This window comes from Melospiza melodia, chromosome 20, assembly GCF_035770615.1.
Source record: "Melospiza melodia melodia isolate bMelMel2 chromosome 20, bMelMel2.pri, whole genome shotgun sequence".
Classification (NCBI taxonomy): domain Eukaryota; kingdom Metazoa; phylum Chordata; class Aves; order Passeriformes; family Passerellidae; genus Melospiza; species Melospiza melodia.
Genome location: NC_086213.1, coordinates 2,762,573 through 2,783,513, shown reverse-complemented (window position 1 = coordinate 2,783,513; position 20,941 = coordinate 2,762,573). Strand labels below are relative to the sequence as shown.

General features: G+C 50.4%; 1 protein-coding gene across 5 annotated transcripts in view; it reads left to right on the top strand.

Moving 5' to 3' along the window:
• Nucleotides 1-20,941, top strand: part of NF2 (NF2, moesin-ezrin-radixin like (MERLIN) tumor suppressor) — a 49,113-nt gene that overhangs the window by 968 nt on the left and 27,204 nt on the right. For all 5 annotated transcript variants that reach the window (XM_063173382.1, XM_063173386.1, XM_063173381.1 and 2 more), the window contains exons 2-7: nucleotides 12,008-12,133; nucleotides 13,120-13,242; nucleotides 15,393-15,476; nucleotides 19,889-19,957; nucleotides 20,103-20,185; nucleotides 20,783-20,858. In XM_063173382.1, coding sequence (XP_063029452.1) covers nucleotides 12,008-12,133; nucleotides 13,120-13,242; nucleotides 15,393-15,476; nucleotides 19,889-19,957; nucleotides 20,103-20,185; nucleotides 20,783-20,858 — 561 coding nt within the window. The remainder of the gene's footprint in view (nucleotides 1-12,007; nucleotides 12,134-13,119; nucleotides 13,243-15,392; nucleotides 15,477-19,888; nucleotides 19,958-20,102; nucleotides 20,186-20,782; nucleotides 20,859-20,941) is intronic.

Sequence of the window (20,941 nt, the reverse complement as noted above, 5' to 3'; positions counted from 1 at the left end):
CAACTCCCCAGTGCTCCACAAACGCCCAAGAACAGAATTTTGGCGTTTTCCTGAGCTCTTAGCTCACCATGAGGCCGAGGGATGCTCCAGGGGGTTGGGCCTGGCTTTTCTGTGATAATTTCCCTTTTTGGGGCCCTTGGAACTTTGTAAAACCTTCTCCCAGGGTGTCGCTGCCAGACCCTGGGATGTGCTGTGCTTTTCCAGCTGATCCTGAGGGCTTGGCCCCACAGCCACCCAAACCCCAACTCTGCATTTCACAGTTTATATTTCATTATCCTGACCCAAACCCTGAGGGAATCCCGGCGCCCATCAGCCAAGGGGAGTTTGCCATCGCCGATTTCCTGGCTCTGGGATTCTGCTGGAGCCCTGAAGAAGTTCCTGCTTTTCCTGGGGATTGAGGATTCGCTCCGGGCAGCCCTGTGAGCTTCCCACTTGCAGCAGAGTGGGAATGTCCTGGCTCTGCTGTTCCTGCCTTCCCGAGGCTGCTGGTGGAAAGTGAATCGTTGTGAATTTCAGTGCTGTGGCCGGGTGTGATTTCCCCGTGCTGGGATCGGGGCGTGTGTGCAGCCAGGAGGCAGCACTGCAGAGAGACTTGTGCAGCTGGAAGGGGCTCAGGAGCTGCTGAGGGTTCCTTGTGCTGGGGGGATGCAGGGATTCAGGAGACAGGAATTCAGGCCTCATCCTTCAGTGTGGAATATTGGGGTAGGAGAGGGGATGGATGGATGGATGGATGGATGGTTGGATGGATGGATGGATGGATGGATGGATGGATGGATGGATGGATGGATGGATGGATGGATGGAGGTGGGTGATGGAGCTGTTTCACACCTTGCAGTTGAGGAGTGAGTTTCATGGAATTATGGAATGGTTTAAGTGGGAAGGGACCTCAAAGCCCACCCAGTGCCACCCCTGCCATGGCAGGGACACCTCCCACTGTCCCAGGGTGTCCCAGCCCCAGTGTCCAGCCTGGCCTTGGGCACTGCCAGGGATCCAGGGTGGGCACCCTGTGCCAGGGCCTGCCCACCCTGCCAGGGAACAATTCCCAATTCCCAATATCCCATCCATCCCTGCCCTCTGGCACTGGGAGCCATTCCCTGTGTCCTGTCCCTCCATCCCTTGTCCCCAGTCCCTCTCCAGCTCTCCTGGAGCCCCTTCAGGCCCTGCCAGGGGCTCTGAGCTCTCCCTGGAGCCTCCTCCTCTCCAGCTCTCCCAGCCTGGCTCCAGCCCTGGAGCATCCCTGTGGTTTCCTGGCTTTGCTGCAAGCTCAGGGCAGCCCAGCTGGAGGTGTGGGTTTTACCCAAGCCCCCTCTGAGCAGGGCAGCTCCCAGGCTGGATCTCTGTGCCTGGTTTTGTGTTACCCTGGGGAGGCTCCGGGCAAAGCTCCTGGTTGTGCTGGCTGTGCAGAAGCCCCTGGGACAGAGGGATCAGACACACCTGGAGTGGCTGGGCTGGGAAGGTGGCCCAGGGAAGGGCTCAGCTTGCTCTGCACCCACAGTGAGAGCCAGGAGTGGGGTCTGTGCCCTCCTGAGAGCCAGTGGGGTGGGAGAGCTGATTATCGGGACAGACTCAGGGAACCTGGCCTGTATGCCAAGGTTTGCCAGCAGAGTGAGCAGCACTGTTTATTTCTGTGTGCTTTGAGGTGCCTTGGGGCAGCAAGGAGAGGGAAATCTGCCTCACAAACACTTGAGGGGATCAGTGGAAGGAGGTGCAGTGGGAATCTGCAGTTTGGGGGCTCTTGGGATGGGTTTTTGTGGCCTGTGAGTGGCACCAGGTGCTGATGTGACCGTGTTCACAGGGGCTCTTGGGTGAGGGAAGAGATGAGGATGTGACTCCATGTTTCAGAAGGCTGATTTATTATTTTATGATATATGTTACATTAAAACTATACTAAAAGAATAGAAGAAAGGATTTCATCAGAAGGCTGGCTAAGAATAGAATAGCAAAGAATGATAACAAAGGTTTGTGGCTTGGGCTCTCTGTCCAAGCCATCTGACTGTGATTGGCCATTGATTAGAAACAACCCCATGAGGCCAATCACAGATGCACCTGTTGCATTCCACAGCAGCAGATAATCAATGTTTACATTTTGTTCCTGAGGCTTCTCAGCTTCTCAGGAGGAAACATCCTCAGGAAAGGATTTTCCATAAAAGATGTCTGTGACATGCTGACAGGGACAGGGAGCTGCTGCTCTCTTGGATGTCTGGAGTTGGTTTTCAGTGGTCCCTGGGGGTTCCTCCAGCTCAGGATATTCCATGATTCCATGATCCATGGAGACTCCCCTTCTTCCTCAGTGCTCATTTTTCAGTCTGCTCCCTAGAAATCCCCAGCTGTGCATTTTAAGGGATTAAACCTGCTTTGCATCTGTTTATTCTGCAGTTGATGTCTCTAAATTGAGCCTAAACCTAAAATAATTCCTAGAAATGAAATCTTAATCTTTCGCACACGGCGATGCAGATTAATAATCACTGTTGGGTTTTCACTTTAAAGACTTCAAATTTGTTTGGGGAAATCTTGGAGGCACGAAGCGAGTGTCTTCCTTTTGTTACTTCCATCTCAGAGGTTTGAGCTGTACCTAATTAATTGATAACATCTGGAGGAAGGGTAGGCATTTGCATAGCTCTTGAATCCCTGTGCTGAAGCATCCCCAGCTGCCTCACCTTCCTGAGAGCCTTGGGTGCCTCTTCCCTGGCACAGGGTGCCCACAGAGGCTGTGGCTGCCGCTGGAAGTGTCCAAGGCCAGGTTGGAGAGGCTTGGAGTACCCTGGGATAGTGGAAGATATCCTTGTTCAAGGCAGGGAGGTGGAACAAGATGGGATTTCAGTCCCTTCCCACCCAAACCATTCCATGAGTGCTGGGGAAGATGGAACAGGAAAGCCTTATAAATGTGATTGGCTGGCAAAAGATTTTGAGAATATGGAAACTGTAAGTGAGATTGAAATGAAAGCAAGCTTTGAGATACCTCAGTTACTGAGCAACTGGAAAACAATGGCATGGCCAGCTGAAGGTGATCCCCTTTTGATGGAACAACACCCTCTGCTTGCAGACAGGCCCAAGGGTCAGAGCAGACCCTGCAGCTTGGCAGAAGGGCCCAAAGAGGAGTTTTTAGGGTTTAAAATGTAACACAGTGTGGTGATGTAATGATTCTTATAGGCTGTATGTAAATGCTATGGGATTTGTATCTTGTACTAGATTGGTTAGTGAGAATTAGAATATTCAACACAGAAGAAGATTTATTGTATTGTAACGGGAACCTCACTCTCTTACCCTTTTACTCTCTCTTACCCTTTTACTCTCTTACCCCTTTTGCTCTCTCACCCTCTCATCCTCTCTGCCCCTCTCTTCTCTCAGCCCTGCCCCAGCTGTGTTTGGCAGCTCCCAGCAGGGCCCTGCACCCAGGCCCTCTGCAATGAACCCCAAGTTCCTGACCTGGCTCAGAGATCTCTGCTCTCTGTCCATCCCCACCGTGCTACCCCCGATGCTCCCACACATGAGTTACTCAGCAATGAAATCCCTGTGGTGTTTCTGAGCCCACATCCAGAGCACTGTTTATCCCACATCTCTGGGATGCTGCAGCTGATGTCAGGTTGGTCTCTCCCCCTGCCATGTGCAGTTTTTCCCCTCTCACAGCCAAGTTCCCTGGCTGGTGGGAGAACCCCTCCATCTGTATTTTGGTCTCCTGGGTGTCTTTCCCAATTTCTTCCTCTTGCTCAGCCCTGTTAGTGTCTCTTCTTCTCAGAGCCATGGTCCATTTTCCAAGGGTGTGTTTTTCCCTTTTTGTTGTGTTGTGATATTGGGCTTGAATCCTGCAGGGATGATCACTCCATCAAGGTGCAGCTCGCTGCCCAGCTGCTTCCCAACCTTTATCTTTTGATGTCTTAAAAATGAATTGGAAAAGCTTTACAGCCAGCCTGGAGAAACAGCTTAAGTGTTCAAGCAGTGAGAAAAGCAGGTTTGTGCTGATGTATTTGCTGTCTAAACATGCATCCAGTTATTGCTTTGGTGCTTAAGCTGTTCCTCTCTGTCCAGAGGATAATCCTGGTTGGAAGGGATCTTTATTTTAGCCCAGTGCCCCTCTCAGTGCAGGGCCAGTTGGATGAGGTTGGATGTAAAACCCTTGTAAGTAGAAGAGTCCTGATTTTGGCCACACGTGGCCGAGTGCTGTCCCTTTGTCACCACACACAGGAGCTTGTGTGGCTGAGCTGCAAAGCTCATCTTCTGGAACAGGAACAGCCAAGGATTTGGTGGGGGAAATCTGGGTGGAAATGAGTTTTTGAGGAAGAGCTGGTGCAGTAAATCCGAGCTGAGTTTTGAGCTGTGTCCAGTCACTGCACCAAAATAAAAAGGCAGGAGGAGGAAGTCAGGGAGTGCAATGCCCTTGGCTTCCTTCTGCATTGCAGGATACTTGGAAATGGGTTTATAAAGATCCATACATTCCCAATTTCAGCAGCAGGGTGCTGGTAGGGACAGTGACCTCTTGATGCTGCAGAGCTTCTGTGAGTGGACACAAACTTAACAGGAAAAGAGCAGTCTGTGTGCAGGGACAGCTGTTTGGAAAAGCTGAGAGAAATAATCCCCCTCAGCTACAACATGATCCCAGATAAATTGTTGGGATAGCAGCTGTCAGGTCAGTGTTCTGTTCCTCCATGTGCCTGTGTGTCCTGATCTTGTGCCAGCACTCATGAGGATGTTCTGCTCTCTTTGAATGTGAGACACAGCAGGAAAGGGCTGTTTCCTCACTCATGTCTCGGAGGGGTTTATTCCCCAAAACCTCAGAATTTCTGATCCACACCAGTGACATTTGGGAGTTGGTGTTTTGGAGGTGTCTTGCTTGGTGCAGTTCATTTCCTTAGGTTGTGCTTGTGACTTGTGGCCATGGATCCTCTTTGGCTTTGGTGCCTCACCCTGCACCTGAGAAGTTCTCTGGATCCCCTGCTCCCACCACAAGCTTGCTCTTCCAAGCCAGTAGCAAACTCCTGTTGCTTCTTTCCAAGAACTGTTCAAAACTGCTGTCAATCCCCAGACTGTTAATTAATCCAGAGGAGAAGGAGGGAGGGCATTTGGGACATTATTTCTCTTTTGGTGTGCAGACTCAGTTTTGATGCTCTTTAATACCTCTTTTTTTTTTTTTTTTTTTTTTTTTCTTTGTACAGGCAGTGTCTTTCAAGTAGGTGGTTTTTGAAATTAAAGATACTTGAACAGGGAAGCAGCCCTGGGAATAATCTTGAAGCTGGGAGGCTGTGGGATCTCAGCACCTCAGGACTGATGTGCAGAGTCACCGAGACCACCCTTGGGGGGCTCGGGAGTCCTGGGATGTTGCCAGAAGTGTCTGGTGGCTGGACTTTGATCCTGCATGGGAGATGACACCTGTATGAGGATGGGAGGATTTCACTGGGGTGAATGGTGAAGGGATAAGTTAATTAGAGTGTGAAACACAGGGTTTAGGATTTCTGTACAGGGGGGTCTAAAGAAGTAAGATGGAGGAATTGGGGCGTGTCCTGTTCTTCTTCTTCTTCTTCTTGGCCTCCATCTTCTGTGGTGATGGTGGCACTTTGGGATTGGTTATTACTAAAAGTGCACTGGTTAATAAGGGTGAAAGGTATTGGGGAAAAATGATAAATATTGTACACGTAATTTTGGGTATAAAGATAGGTGACCGCCCTGGGGGCTCTCAGTGTGCTCATGGCTGGCTGCTGTGCAGACCTCTGTCGGGCCAAGAGAAAATCTTTTAGATAAACGATTAATAAACACCGAGACCGAGAAAAAACCTGAAGCCTTCTCTCGTCCTTTGGAGCACGGGCTGCCCAAGGCCACCCCGGGCCTTTCCAGGTCATTGAAACAGCCGAGAAACCGACAGGAGGCAGCACTGGTAGGGAATGACACAGCCTGGAGATGGGAAGAGAGGAATTTAACCTGGCATCACCCTGGGTGAGCCCCTGGCTGTCCCTCCCAGCCTGGCTGAGCTGAGTCCTGTCTGTGTTCAGAGCTCAGCAGTGTTGGGGGCTCCTCAGAGCAGCCCAGGCTGGGCTGGAACAGCCCCAGTCCATCAGGAATCAGCTCCTGCATGCAGGGAGGGCCTGGGGCTGTCCCTTCTGGGCAGGAGCAGTGCTGTGCTGCCAGTGTGTGAGTTACAGCTCTGTGCATCCTCAGCAGAGCTCCCTGCAGGATCCAAACCCTCCTTTTGTCCTCTTGGAGCTCCTTGCTCTGCACTGAGCTGCTGCTGGACCCTGTAACTCTTCATCTGTGAGAGCCCAGCTTACAGGTGAGGTGAGGCTTTGGGACATGGAACCATGGAATGGTTTGGGTTGGGAGGGACCTTAAAGCTCATCCAGTTCCATCTTCTGCCGTGGATAGGGCAGATAGCTTTGTTGGTTTTTGTTTTTAAAAACTCCCAACAGCAGCAGTAAGAGTTGAGCAGGAATTTCAGTTGCTGCAGCCATTAAGGCCTGAGCCAATTCATCAGGGTTGCTACAGCCACTACCTCCCTCTCTTCCCTCAGCACTGCTCTGCCATGGAGCAAGGAAAAAATTGGTGGAGAAGTCAGAGAGCAGCAGGAGAGAGGAAGAGTATGGAAAAAGCAAAGAGTGAGCAGGTTCAGGGCTCTCAAAGGCACAGGATTGATATTTGGAACAAAGCATTTAACAGAATCATGGAACGGTTTGGGTGGGAAGGGAGCTTAAAGCTCATCCTGTTCCACCCCTGCCATGGCAGGGACACCTCCCACTGTCCCAGGGTGTCCCAGCCCCAGGGTCCAGCCTGGCCTTGGGCACTGCCAGGGATCCAGGATGGGCACCCTGTGCCAGGGCCTGCCCACCCTCCCAGGGAACAATTCCTAATTCCCAATATCCCATCCAGCCCTGCCCTCTGGCACTGGGAGCCATTCCCTGTGTCCTGTCCCTCCATCCCTTGTCCCCAGTCCCTCTCCAGCTCTCCTGGAGCCCCTTCAGGCCCTGCAAGGGGCTCTGAGCTCTCCCTGGAGCCTTCTCCTCCCCAGGTGAGCACCCCCAGCTCTCACACAGAGAGAGAGGCTCCAGCATCTCTGTGGCCTCCTCTGGACTCTCTCCAGCAGCTCCAAGTTCTTCCCATGCTGTGACCCCAGATCTGGAGGCAGCTCTGCAGGTGAGCTCTCACCTGAGCGGGGCAGAGGGCACATTGTCCCCAGCTGTTGTCCCCTGGCTCTGTCTGGTCCCAGCTCCTGTCCCTGGCGTTGCTGCTCCGTCTCAGTCTCGGGCAGACACCTCAGAACGTGCTTGGCTGCACCATCTGCCTGCTCACGCCTGGGCGCCTTCCTGGCCTCCTCGGTGGTTAACAGAAATAGGTTTTAATTAAAAGCTCATTATCAACTTGTCGTGTGGCATTAGTAAATAAAAATAACTTTTACAGCCCAGCCCTGTGACTCAGTAAGTGGCAATTGAAAATATTGGACATCGCTTTAGTTAAAACAAAATTGACGAATATTGCGTTTTTTGATTCCCTGTTTACTCCAAATGGGCTTTAAATCTAAAGAAATGGTTGTCTGTGGCACTGTGGTTATCATTCAGGTCCAGAAGGAGAAATAAGTGTGGTCTGCAGTCTCAAAATCATCTCCATTTCAGTTGTAAACTGTTGTGGCTGGGTGGTTTGGGCATCTCCTGTGGGATGGGGGTTTGGAATAGCTGCAGCCTGCATCCATTTCCTCATTCCCAGGGGGAGGGTGAGTGCAGGGATGCTCTGCTCAGGCTCAGCTCTCTCCCTTCCACCCTCTCCATCCCTGTTCCAGCGAAGAGGTGTTGTGTTCTCTCATTAAAATTTGATTCTAAACAGGAATAACTTCTCTCTGAGCACTTTTTCCTGGGGCTTGGTCCCCTTTTCCCAGCAGTCCTTTGGCTGTTGTGTCACAGCAGGGGCTCTTGCCTCTGTTTACATCCCCAGCATAGAGCTAACGCCTAATAAAATTATCTGCAAAGCAAAAAGCCATTTTCTGTGTTATTTACGGGTAAATTGGTGCAGTAAAATACTCTGTAAATGTGAGTCATTTCTGCAAGGTCGTGCCTTAACCTCATCCCATGGGTGGGGTGTGCAGAGGCTGCTGCTCTGGCTTTCCCTGGGAAGCAGCTCAGCCTTGGTGTCCTCTGCTCACTTTTTTGTGCCCTTACTGCCCACCCTGGTCCCAGGAAGAGCTGAAGCTCCAGGGGTTTGTGTTTGTGACGATGAGGAGCTGAGATCTTCATCTGTGCCCCCTGAGCAGAGCCAGGTTCTGTCCCCTGGAGTTTGGACACTCCCTTGTTCTCCCAGGAGAACCTCTTGTGTGAGCAACCTAAATATTAAATTAAACCATACCCTTTTGCCTCCCTTTCACAACATTTGACATTGTTGGAAGAAAAGCATCAGCTTGACAAGCTTTGGGAATCTCTTTTCTGTGTAGACCCCTGGCTCGGCCCTCTCTGTGCAGGCTTGTTGTATTCCCTTGTCCCTTGCTGCCCATTTTTTAGAACTGGGGAATATCCTGAGCAGGAAGGGACCCACAGGGATCATCCTGCCCAACAACCCCACCCTGTCCATCCCTGGCAGTGCTGCCCAAAGGCTCCTGGAGCTCTGGCAGCCTCGGGGCCGTGCCCATTCCCTGGGCAGCCTGGGCAGTGCCAGCACCCTCTGGGGGAAGAACCTTGCCTTGATTCCACCTAAACCTCCCAGCACAGCTCCATTCCCTGGCTTGCCCTCCCTCCTTGTCACCCCTGATGAGAGGACCAGACAAGCCTTCTGCTCAGTTTTGGAGCTGCTTTATCGAGGGGGGAGCCGAGGAGCAGTTGTGAAACTTGACAGAGAGGTTGTGCTCCGAAATAAATCGCGCAGTTGCCTGCGAGTTGGAAATGACTCCCGGTGCAGGTTAATAAATAATGCAAACCCTGTTAATAGATGCCAAATGCGCCGTCTCTGCCGGAGAAAAAGATGATGCCAATAATCTGGGCTGGAAATACTCAGTTCTAGCCATTGGCTGGAGAGTTTGCAGTGTTTAGTGCTGTTAATTTAAATGCTTTGCTGATAGATTGTAACCGCTCTGTACTTAGTAAAGAACACAAACAGCTCGGCGGAGTAACAGCCTGTTTCTAACACTCCTCATTCCCGTGTCCCTTCTGCAGCTCCTGAATCCCTGCAGCCACCCGTGCTGTGATCCTGCTAATGGGAAAGGAGCTGCAAATGTCAGAGGTGCTGCCTGCAGCACAGGCAGGGTGCTGGAGTGACGCATCCCTCTCTGTCCTGACGGTCACATTGAGGTTATCATGATGTAGCTTTTTGCTGGGAGATGGAGCTTTGTTACAGCATCGTGCCAGCCACCCCAGCATACGGCTGAGAAGGTTTTTTTTCTGCTCTGAGCTCCTTGGTTGTGTTTTCAGGAGCTCAGAATGGCTTGTAAAATCATCTTTGTGCTTCAGGTGTCACTTGAGTGCCGTGCAGGGAATGGTGTGACGGACACGGTGTGGATGGGAATGGCCAGCCTGTCCTGGCTGTCCCCCAGGCTCTTTGGACAGCAGCTCTGTCCATCCCCTCGTGCCCTGGAGGGGTGTTTTATCTAGTGGTTTACAACCACAGAATGTGGCAGTTAATGACACAGAGCCTGTAAAGCATGGCTGAGGAGGGCTGAGGTCCTGCATGTCTGTAAAGCAGTTGGAGTTCAGCTGTCAAAAGATGCCACTTGAATGCAGATGGTTATTTTAAGTACCGAGGTGTGGAGGGAAATCATGTCTGTTGGAATAAAGGTGGCTGCTGATCATTGATATATTTAATGAAGGTAATTCAGCACAGTTGGGGAGGATATGTGCTCTGTTATGGCTGGAGTCTTGAGCATTGTGCAGGAATGGGAAATGTCTATTCCTGCCACCACAGAAGCGCTGGTGACAAAGCGCTGGTGTAAAATGCAGCAGCAGAAGCCTCACTTAAAATACAGTCCCTTAAAGAGGGGCTCGTAAAAAAAGGAGAGAGAGTTTTTAATGCAGGCTGCTAGTGATAGGGGAAGGGGGAATGGTTTTAAACTAAAAGGGGAGAGGTTTAGGTTAGATTGGGAAGAAATTCAGCTGTGAGACCCTGGCACGGGGTGCCCAGAGCAGCTGGGGCTGCCCCTGGATCCCTGAAGTGTCCAAGGCCAGGCTGGGCAGGGCTGGGAGCAGCCTGGGACAGTGGAAGGTGTTCCTGCCCATGGCAGGGGTGGCACTGGGTGCTTTTTAAGGTCTCTTCCCACCCAAACAATTCCAAAAGGGTTCAGAACCCTTTGGATGGTTGATGGGTTCAAAACCCATCCCATCACCAAGTCAAAACTGCACAAAGCTCCTGCTTTAATCCCCAGTGCTGCTCTTCACAACAAACTGGTGTTTTGAGAGGAAACCTTTGGGTCCTGTCAGCTCTTGGGCACGGTTTGGGTACCTGAGGTGGTTCAGGGAGGAGTCACAGCCGGTGGAAATTCCAGGTTTAACTCACTGATCCCATGGGATGTGGAGCCACGTCCTGGTGCCACCAGCAGCCTGTCCTGGGAAGGTTTGGTGCAGGCACTGCTGTGCTGAGACTGAGATACGGTCTTGGAGAAGGAAAAACAGCCCATAATGCTTTATACAAAGCAGTTTAGTGAAGAAATAGCCTTCTGCTGGCAGCCTGCTTTTATGTGCCTGCAGAAATGGTACCAAATAGCTCTTTTAATGGGCCTCACTCTGTTTTGTCTGAGCCCTCGAATTAACCTCCCACTTAAAATCATAGTCAGGAAAAGATCTTCTGCAGTCTGAGCCATCCTGTGCCGAGCTGGAGCCCATCCCGGGGGCTGGAGGATAGTGAAATGTGTGAAATTAGGGGGGCTATAATTCCAGCACTGCCAAACCTGCTGCTCCTGGCGTTTTGACCCCGAGGTGTTGACAGCGCCCGATGCGCTCCGGGGGCGGTGTTTGTCGGGAGGGTGGCGGTGCCTTTGTCCTATTCCCGTCCTATTCCGGGACTGTCAGCGCTGTGTCTGCGCTCCCCGCGGGGGGGAGAGCGGCGACGGAGGCATCGCTGGAGCTGAGCCCGCCTGTGCCCACAAGGCGGCAGTGGGTGACAGCGGGAGCGGCCCCGCGTTGATACCGGTGTGTGCAGGTGGCGCCGGGATTGAGTTGTAGTGACAAGAGAGTGCGCGGGATCTGTTTGCCCAAGGGCTTCGGAGAAATGGCCGTATGTCTCGGTCCAGCAGTTGTTTGCAGCGTGCAGATGGAGGACCAAAGTGGCTTTGGCATGTTAGATTCACGTGGTTTATGTCCCTCTTCACCTCTGTGCCTCCCAACACCTCCCGGTTTTATGAGCGAACTTCAGGAGCATCATGGATGCGGCTGCAGGATTGCTCCAAGGACATGGTCCTTGAGCAACCAATTTTCTCTGCTCCTTGGCTGCTTCTGTCACCAACATTTTCTGCAGAAAATGCAGTTTAACTCTATCAAAATGTGCTCCCAGAGAACTGCTGACTTCAGTGGTAAGGACGGGGATTTTGGAGCTCTTTTTTCCCTTCTGTCCGTGCAGGGTCGCTGGCTCTGGATGCTCCGTGCAGGGATTGTGTCACTGCTGAATTTGTGGCTCCTCTCTCTGACCCCCTGGTGCTGATGCTGGTGCTTGTGCAGACACATTAAAGCCACCAAGGGGCAGCTCAAAGGGGTTTTTATTCCCTGCTGGCAGCAGGCAGGAGCCCTAACAGGTCAGGAGCCTAAATATGAGCTTAACAAGAGCCTAAATGAACCCTTAGTTTCCCAGGGCAAGAAACAGGGGCTTTACAGTGTCATTTTTTGGAAAAGGGGGGAAATCACATTTTAGTTTCCTACTGAGGGAGGAGCTGGTGATCTGCAGATGAGATCAGATGGAAAGAGATAACGTGTGCCTTCTTAGGGTGTTTTCATGTCTGTACCAAACACATTCACAAGGTTTTAAAGTTGACCTTGAGAGGTGAAAACTGTGCATTTGGGTGAACAGAGAGAAGTTCTGAAATGCACCTTTCTAACTCTGCTTCCTGTTTGCTCTCTGGCAGGTGAAGTGGAAAGGGAAGGACCTGTTTGATCTGGTGTGCAGGACCCTGGGGCTGCGGGAGACCTGGTTCTTTGGGCTGCAGTACACCATCAAGGACACGGTGGCTTGGCTCAAAATGGACAAAAAGGTTGGAACAAAGTTCACAAAATCCCAGAGTGGTTGGGGTTGAAGGGACCCTGAAGCTCATCTCATTCCAAACCCTCTCCATGGACAGGGATATTTCCCTTGAGAGGTTGTGTGGGATGACAAAGGAGAATGTCCTTTTGTCTGTGAATGCCTGGGGTTGTGTGGTGGGTGAGCTGGGGCAGATGCACCTAAATCCCATCTCTGTGATGTCTGGGGGTGTTAGACTGGGAAAAGCTGGCAGAGATGCCCAATCCCAGTATCTGTGCACACTGAGTCCCCTGGAGGCGTTTTGGGACCCAGCCATGCTGAGGTGCTGCACTTTGGGGTGACTGCAAAGCAAATGAAACCTAAAACTCCACAAAACCATCAGCAGAAAAGTGGAGTTGCCTCTTCTGTTGTTGGGAAATACAGAGAGCTTGGGAGGAGGAAAACCAGAGTGAAAAGGAGAAGGGGATGAGGGAGGAAATGCCCCCCCCAAATCTGAGGGGAGGGTTTTTGTCAGGTGTGGCTTGCTGACATCCAAAGGATGTGACACTACAGCCAGGTGGTCATGGACACTGAGGGAGGCCTGGCTGTCTCACCTCTCAGGCTGAGGTTTTGAACCAGCATTCAACTGGGGAGTAGCAGAGCAAGGTGCTAAGAAACAGCAGTGAGATAAACTCAGAGCAGGGAAACAAGGAGAAGGTCGGGTGGTGGCGCAGCAGGATCCAACATCTCTCTGCAAGTATCAGGAGAGGCAAGGAGCACGTGGCAGATCAGGATCAACCTTCACTGTCTCATTTCTCATGCTGTTTGTTTCTGCCTTTTTTTGTTCCCTTGCATCATTAGGAGTGTCAGAAATGTTTGTTTTCTTTTTTTAACTACGGTGTTTGAACTATTTAGGTCTGTTCTAAATGTCTAAAAGTGTCTGACAGAATATGTGCTCATCTGAACAGAAGGGAGCTGGGTCTTGCCTTGAGGAAACCAAATGGCTTTTGGATCCCACAGGTCCTGGATCATGATGTTCCCACAGAAGAGCCCAAAACTTTTCACTTCCTGGCCAAATTTTATCCTGAGAATGCAGAGGAGGAATTGGTCCAGGAAATCACCCAGCACCTGTTCTTCCTGCAGGTAGGAGTCCATACACTGCTATCCAACCTGAGGGAGAGGGAGCCAGGATGAGCAGAAGGTCCCAGGGTCAGAGAGTTGGTCTGCAGAGTGTGCTCCACATCCTTGTGTTCACACCTCTCCAAAGGCACTTGTCTAACAACAGAAGCTTCCTGAAATAGGTGAAGGATGGTTTTTGTGGAGGAAGCAGCTTGCCCAGACTGGCAGACCTCTGAAGTGGCAGTCCAGAATGATGAGGTGATCCATTATATCCATGGGGGGTGGCTCAGGGACATGGACCTGGCAGCCAAGGGCTCGTGTCCCTCTGCAGGGTGTGGGATGAGCTGTGCTCAGGGGTGGCAGCTGCCTTTGGATGTGACAGCAGTGTTGTGTGGAGCAGGGAGTTGATCCTGCAGAGCAGAGTGCAGCCAGGACAGCAAAGTTCCCCTCCTCACCAAACAGCTTTCAGGTCCCTGGGGCAGAACATCCCAGCAGCTCAGCTCTCTGGTGGAGAAACAGAGCAGAAGGAGAAACCTCACAGTCTCACCTGCTCCAGGAATTCCTGCCCTGCAGGAAAGCCTTTAGAAACTCTGCTGAACACATCTTGGTTGGGTCTTTTTATTTAAATTATTCTACAAAACTTTGTGTCCTCCTGAGAAATCAGTTCAGCTGATGATGTGGCAGTGCTGCACGGCTGGTAACAAGGAGCTGCTATCACAGGAGCTCTCTTTCAGAGACATGATCAATTTTCTGCCACAAAATCCATTTTCTGACACATTCTTCCTCAGAAGAGTTGTGTCAAGCACAGTTAGAGGGAACAGAGCCCTCCTAGTCAGACTCTTGGGTATTCACTGGGATGTTTCAGCTGCTCTCTGGCTGTTAATTTGAAGATAAATTACAAAATTTTTTTTTTAAAGTCACTCATTCTTAGGTTTTTTACACCAAAGTCAGGACAACCTGGATTTGGGAATACCTCTGTAGCCTGCAGGATGTCCTGCCCTTTCCAAGTGAGCCCAGCAGCCTCTTGATGCTCCTCACTCTTCCCAAGTCCATCTTTTTTCTCCAGAGCCAAAAGTGTTCTAAATGCAAAGTATTCCTGTTAATTTCCAAGCTCAGTCTCGTGCACTGGTGTCTCTGTAGGGTTATTTCTGAATGCCTCATTTGCCAGCAGCTTTATCCACAGTGAGGAAAAATGCTGTTGGCATCTTTGAGAAGGAAAATCAGAGAGGAAAAGCCATTCAAGCTGCATTTTCTAAATGCAGACCATGACTTTGCTGCTGGGATTTGTGTGCTGAGAGGAACCTGGGCTCCTGAATGCATTTGGGAAACAGGAGCACATCTAAGCTTGTAAACTCTCCTGGTTTTTATCTTGATGCAGCAGAATATCTGCTGTGATTATGTTGTACCCAACTTTGAGGACTCAAAGCACGTTATAAATTCAAATTGATGTTCCTGCATCTCCAACAATCCATTTAAGCCTCCCAGGAAATCGTCGGCTTCTTACATTTTTTTTTCCCCTCCTATCTTTAATCAGGAAAATTAAGTGTGCCAACCCAAAACCTATGGAACATGACAGGTTTAATTTTTGAACGCACAGGAGGCAGGGGAGTGAAGCTGTGCCTTGGGGAGCTGCATGTTGGCTCTCCTGGGAGCTGCTGACAGCTCTGCCACAGAGGTGACCTGCAGCTCCCCGTGCTGGGATCCAAGGAATTGGCCTCCAGCACAGGTGGGCACTGACTCACAATGAGGCCTGAATGTCCCAGAGCAAAGCTTGCAGTGCTCACAGACTGCTCTTTTATTTAGCAGCCTGGCTGGATGTCCTATCAATCCATGGCTCGTGCCTCAAGAGGTTTTATCGCTGTGTTTACATGCAAGGTTCTCCCCCCTCACACACCCCTTGCCTTTAGCAATAGGATAAAGCTGCTGTCATTTTCCACATATAAATTTAGCTCTTCTCACCAACCTGTCTGAGGAAGGTGGTCTGTGAAAGCCTGAGCCCTTCTGAGCCACCAGAGATTTCCTGGGTCTGGACTGTGATTAGCGTTAGGAAAATTGTTAACTCTGTGTGGTTGACAGCTCAAGTTAAAACAAACTGCAGCCATCTGCTGTGACAGTCATGCTCTGCTGTGCTCCACTAAACGTGTGCTGTCTGTCCTTTGCTGCTCTGTGTGCAGGTGAAGAAGCAGATTTTGGATGAGAAGATCTTCTGTCCTCCTGAAGCCTCTGTCCTGCTGGCCTCCTATGCTGTCCAAGCCAAGGTAGGCAGCAGGGGATGCTCCCAGGGCCTGCTGGGCTGGTCTTGATCCAGGTGCTCTGTGCTGGAGCCACTTCCTGGGGAAAGGGAAGGCAGGGAAAGCTGTGAAAGCTTGAGAAGTGAGAGGGCTACACCAGCACTGCTGCCTTCTCCACATGGCTGGCTCCTGGCTGCTTCCAGACATTGGATGGGTTTTTGATTTCTCTTTCCAGGACTCTTTAGCAAATGCTCAGCTCATGAGCTGCAGAGCCTGCTGGAGTGTGGCTTACTGTGGCTCACTTTTGAGCAGGTGAATTCCCTGAGCTTGAGTTATTTTGGATCTCCTCCCTGCTTTTGCCAGTGTAGCCAGAGGCAAACCAGCCGTGGGACTCCCAGCTCCACTGCTCCCTCAGAATACTTATATTGATAATGACTTTATTTCAGTGCTAGAGCTGCCACATCCATTTTACTGCACTGTGAAAGGGCTTTTCCTGGCTTCTCCCTTTATCTTGGGTTTGATCTTGGGTGTTTGGCCTCACCAGACAGAGGGACAAGTCAGTGTTCATTGAGTTCCTGTTGTTTCTCTGCTGCATTCTGCTCTGGGCCCAGAGTGGGTGTGTTTTGCTGAGGATTTATTCCAGAGGACACTGTTTTCCAGTCTGGGGTGTGCAGCCTTGGACAGCTTGCCCAGGGCAGAGACTCCTGGGGTGGAGGGGGCAGCCCAGGGTTCATTGTTGCTCTCAGGGACATCATTTCCCCCTGTGTATGCACAGCATGTGCTGCTGCTCAGTTATCAGCTGCTGGAGCTCAGCCACAGTTTGGGTGTGCAAAGATCCTGTTTTGGGAGGGAGAGGAGCAACTGCAGTCTGAGCACAGCCCAGCCACATTGTCTCTGCATCTCCTGCTGGTTCTGACTCTGGGTGGGGTTTTGGGAGGGTTTGGCTCACAGGACCACAGGCAGGTGGCCATGCCCTGGTTCTGGCAAGTCCAGCTGCCCTTGAGGAGCATGGCTGTGGAGAGGTTTAGGAGGAGCAGCTCTGTCTTTGCTGGCAATGCAGGAGAGGGGGTTTGGCTCTGTTGCAGAAGAGAGGGCCTGATCCAGGTTGTTTTTTCCCTTTGGCCATGTAATTTTCTCATAAGCCTTCAGCTCACACTCTGAGTAGAGCCCTGGGTGCCATGTTCTTTGATGGGGTTAAAATTTAAAAGAAATTGGTATTTTCTCCTCATAATCAGAGTATTGATGAAACCATGTTTTGTTCAAGAGACTCATCAGCTGGGAAAAGAAAAGTTGCTTTTAGAAATGTTTCTGTTTGTGTGAAACATTCATCACTCTTATTAGAGTGCACGAGTAAACACTTCCTTGGCTTTCCTTCCATTGACCTGAGCTGAGGATATGTAGGGAATGACTTTTCTGGCTGCCAGAATGAATAAATGTTGTGTAAATATTGAGCTCTGTTACCTCATGGCCAGGACAGCTCCTTGGGTACAGGCTGTGCCTTGGTGCAGGTGGGTTGTGCCCTCCCCTTTGTCCCCCTGGCACCTTGAGTGTCCTGGGGCACTGGGAGGAGCTCACAAGGAGTCAGGGCAGTTCTGACCATGCTGAGATCAGAAGGTGGAGCAGGGATGACTTTTCTGCTTTTCACTAAAGGATTTTCTTCAGACATCCCTTTCCTTGCTGCCCCTCCAGCCTGGCATTCCCCTCCTCTTTCACTCCCAGCAAAGGTGAAAGCTGAAAGCACATCTTCATAGAGAACTGGGAAGAAGGATGTTGCAGGTCATCTCCTTCCAGTTGAATAGGATAATGATGTCCTTCCTGGGCAAGAAAGCAGGCACAGAGTGCAGTAATTTCACTAATAACTTGCTGATTTGCATGATTAGGGGCATAATAGCCTGACACAGCAGTGTGTGCATCCAGCAGCCACTTATTGACAGCCAGGTGCTGCTGGTCCATCCACCCCAACCTGAGACAGCAAAGGAAACAGGGGGGTCATAAAAATAACAGCTTATTTATTTCTCTCTCGTTGTGTTCATTTGGGGAATTACTATGTGCTTTCCTCTCCAGCCCTGTTCAAACCACCCACGTGCCTTTCAGAGGTTGGAGGTGGTTCAGGTTTTAAATAGCTGGGAAAGACGTGGGATCAACTGGAAAAAAAATGGGAACATCCAGGAGGTTCTTCTATTTTTTGCCCCTTAAATGCAGGTCGCTGGTGTGCTGCAACTCTCTCAGCACTTCAGATCTTGTAGCACAGCAAACAGCTCTTTAATTATTATTGTTTTTCCCCAAAACAAGCAATAGTTGGTGTTAATTTGTAGCTGAGCGGGCCTGTGTTTATCCAACAGTCTAAGCTGGGTGTATGTGGTTGTATGAATGTGGTAAAGGCAATTCCATGCCCAATCATGAATATTAATCATACAGTTCAATTAACAAGAGCTGAAATTCCATGACAGTTTGAAAGTAATGGTTTAATTGAAAAGGCCTTTAGAAAGTACATTTGCAAAATCATTTGAGCCAACAAATTCTGCAATACTTAAGCCATTTGTTGATTTTTGACTTGTGAATAATTAATGTTCTCATCCAGACTCCCCTCTCAGTACAAATATTCCTCTGGGACACGGCAGTATTTTTTAGCACATGAAAAGTCACATAATCCATACTTAGTCTTAGACTTCCGCAGAAGATCACAACAGAAAATAATCATGTTAATCCTATTTACTATTATTTTCATCACCTAAAAATGATTTTCTTGCTGCCTGTCCAAAGTTGTTGGAGTTGCTTCCTTCACCAGTGCCACGTTTTTAGTGCTGCTTCCTTTGGAGGGAGGCTCTGTGTACCTGCAGAGTGCTGCATCCTGAGGAGCTCCAAGACCTTGGAAGGCAGAGAGTTGCCCCCACTCTTGGATGAAATCCGGGCTGGTTTTGTTCTATTAATTGAAGTCTGAGTCAGTGTTGGTTGTTGTTCCATGCTCCCTTTGCATCTGCATTGGCTCCCAATCAATATTTGTGTCTTTAATCCCCACGTGTTGTCTCCCAAGCACAGAGGTGGGATGTGTGTAGACTTTTGATGCTGAGCTCTGGTTTTGGTGCGCGGTGTGAAGGTCCTGGCACAAAAAGGAGGCTGAGAGGAAAAGCCTCCTGACTTGCTGTATGACCACCAAGTTCCTCTTGGTCTTGTGTTTAAAAATTGTCACCATTTGCATTTCCTGGGTGAAGGTTGCTCAGAAGAGCAGGGAGGGAAGGGCTGCCCCACTTGCAAATGAGTGGCTGGAGCAAACAGCGCTGTGCTCGTGCAGTCGGGCGCTGTCACCTCTGTCACTGCAGAAGTCCTGGTTGCCAGGTGAAGGAAGTGTGGAAGTCACAGCACTCCGTGTACGTGCCTCACATGCTTTGTTCCTCTCCCTGAATTTGCTGGGCTGCTGGAGGAGCCGTTTTGCAGCGTTTTCCTGCCCTCTGAGGCCGTGCAGGAGGTAAATTCATTTTCACATGCACCGCAGGGACACGCGGCTCTTCAATCTGTTAATAAGCAGTTTTCTTTCTCAGTCACTTTATATGCTGCTCAAAGAGATGTAAATCTAAACAAATACCAGTAATTAGTGGATGTGCTTAACAAATCTGAATTGGATTCCATGACCCAGTTGAGCAACAGACCCTCTGACAGAAGAGCCACCACCTGCCTGAGAGGAATCTGTCAAACTCCTCTAATTTTTTTGATTTTTATTCATTAGGATGGTGAGCAGCGACAGAGGAACTGCCATCTGCCTAACCTGGATCACTGCTATCTGTCAGTTTTTGGGGACAGGTCTTTCTCCGTGTCTTATTTCCTTGTTCCGCTACCTGTGGAACTGCAAGGACCTCTCAGTCTATAGTCTTGCCCTGCATTGGGGGAAATATTAATTAGGGCATGATAATGAGGATAGAATAGAATAGAATAGAATAGAATAGAATAGAATAGAATAGAATAGAATAGAATAGAATAGAATAGAATAGAATAGAATAGACAACCATCATCTAGTCCAGCTGGACTGATGGAGGACATCAACTGGTGATGGTCATCGGCTGAAGTTGTGGCAAGTGGTGGAGTCACCATCCCTGGAAGTGTTCAAAAACTGAGCAGATGTGGCTCTTGGGGACCTTAGGGGTGTTCAGTCACTTGATCTTGGAGACCTTTTCCAACCTTAATGATTCTGTGATGGTGGGAAGTTTTGTTCTGCTCCCAGCTCTGCTGCTTGAGTAGAAGGAAGCTCTTTGTCTCTATTAGCTATGAAATTACAAAGAAACCCAGGTTATTGCCCTCAGAGAGCAGCAGGCTCTGTGCTCGTGGGGTGAAGGGGTGAGCAGGCCATGTTTGCTGTCTCTCAGGGCTGGCTGTGAGGGGGTGAAGAGTTTGACTTGCCCTTGTTGTTAACGTGGAGTGTGTGTGGTGTCTGTGCTTCTCCCCAGTATGGTGACTACGATCCCAACGTGCACAAGAGAGGCTTCCTGGCACAGGAGGAGCTGCTTCCCAAGCGGGTAAGGAGCTCAGCAGCATCAGGGAGTCAGTGTCCAAGCTGTCCTGAGGCTGGACGTGCTGCTGGGAGCTGTCTTGGTGTTTCTGGCTTTCTTGCTGAGCCAGGAGCAGCACTGTGACCTGGTGTCTGTCTCCCACCTATGCCAGGTAATAAACCTGTACCAGATGACTCCAGAGATGTGGGAGGAAAGGATAACAGCCTGGTACGCAGAGCACCGGGGCAGAGCCAGGTGAGCTTGTGCTGCTGGGCTGGGTCAGGGCCAGTCCCCTCCCCTGGAGAGTCACCAGGCTTTGGGGAGCTTGGGCAGGCACTGGGTGAGCTCTGCCAGCAGGTTAATCCCAGCACATCTCTGCAGAAGCCTGGGGGGGAGCTCAAAGCTTTTGTTGATGGCTCTGCTTGTACCTTGGTCATTGTTGGGGCCTTAGGAATGATGCAAAGTAAGGACTCACCTGCATCAGGGATCTGGGAGAAGAAATAGAAATTCAAACCCTGTGGCTGCCTCAGGTGGCAAAATGCTCCTTTTGGGGGATAAACATAAAGCCATGGATCTGAAACAGTGGCATCCCAGCCAGGGATTTCCTATTTATGCTGAAGGGATTGGGAGGTGAACAAAGCCAGGCCTGGAGTGCTGCATCTCAGCAGCCACTTAGATGCTGGCAACTGCAGAGAGAGATTTGCTCTTGGACTTTATTGATCCTGCCAGCAAAGACAGGATTGACCTGTGTGATAGAGACAGTCCAAGCTTTAAAGCCTGGTGAGTGCTTAGGATCAGCAGGAGCAGCCATGTCCCTCTCTGATCCTCCCAAACACTGTTCCTGCCTGACAGAGATGAAGCTGAAATGGAGTATCTGAAGATAGCCCAGGACCTGGAAATGTACGGCGTCAACTACTTCGCCATCAGGGTGAGTTGGGTGGGCTGGGGGTCCTGTTTTCCTGCCAGGGTAATCTCCATGTCCTGGAGAGCCAGGAGAGCTGGGAGGTGACA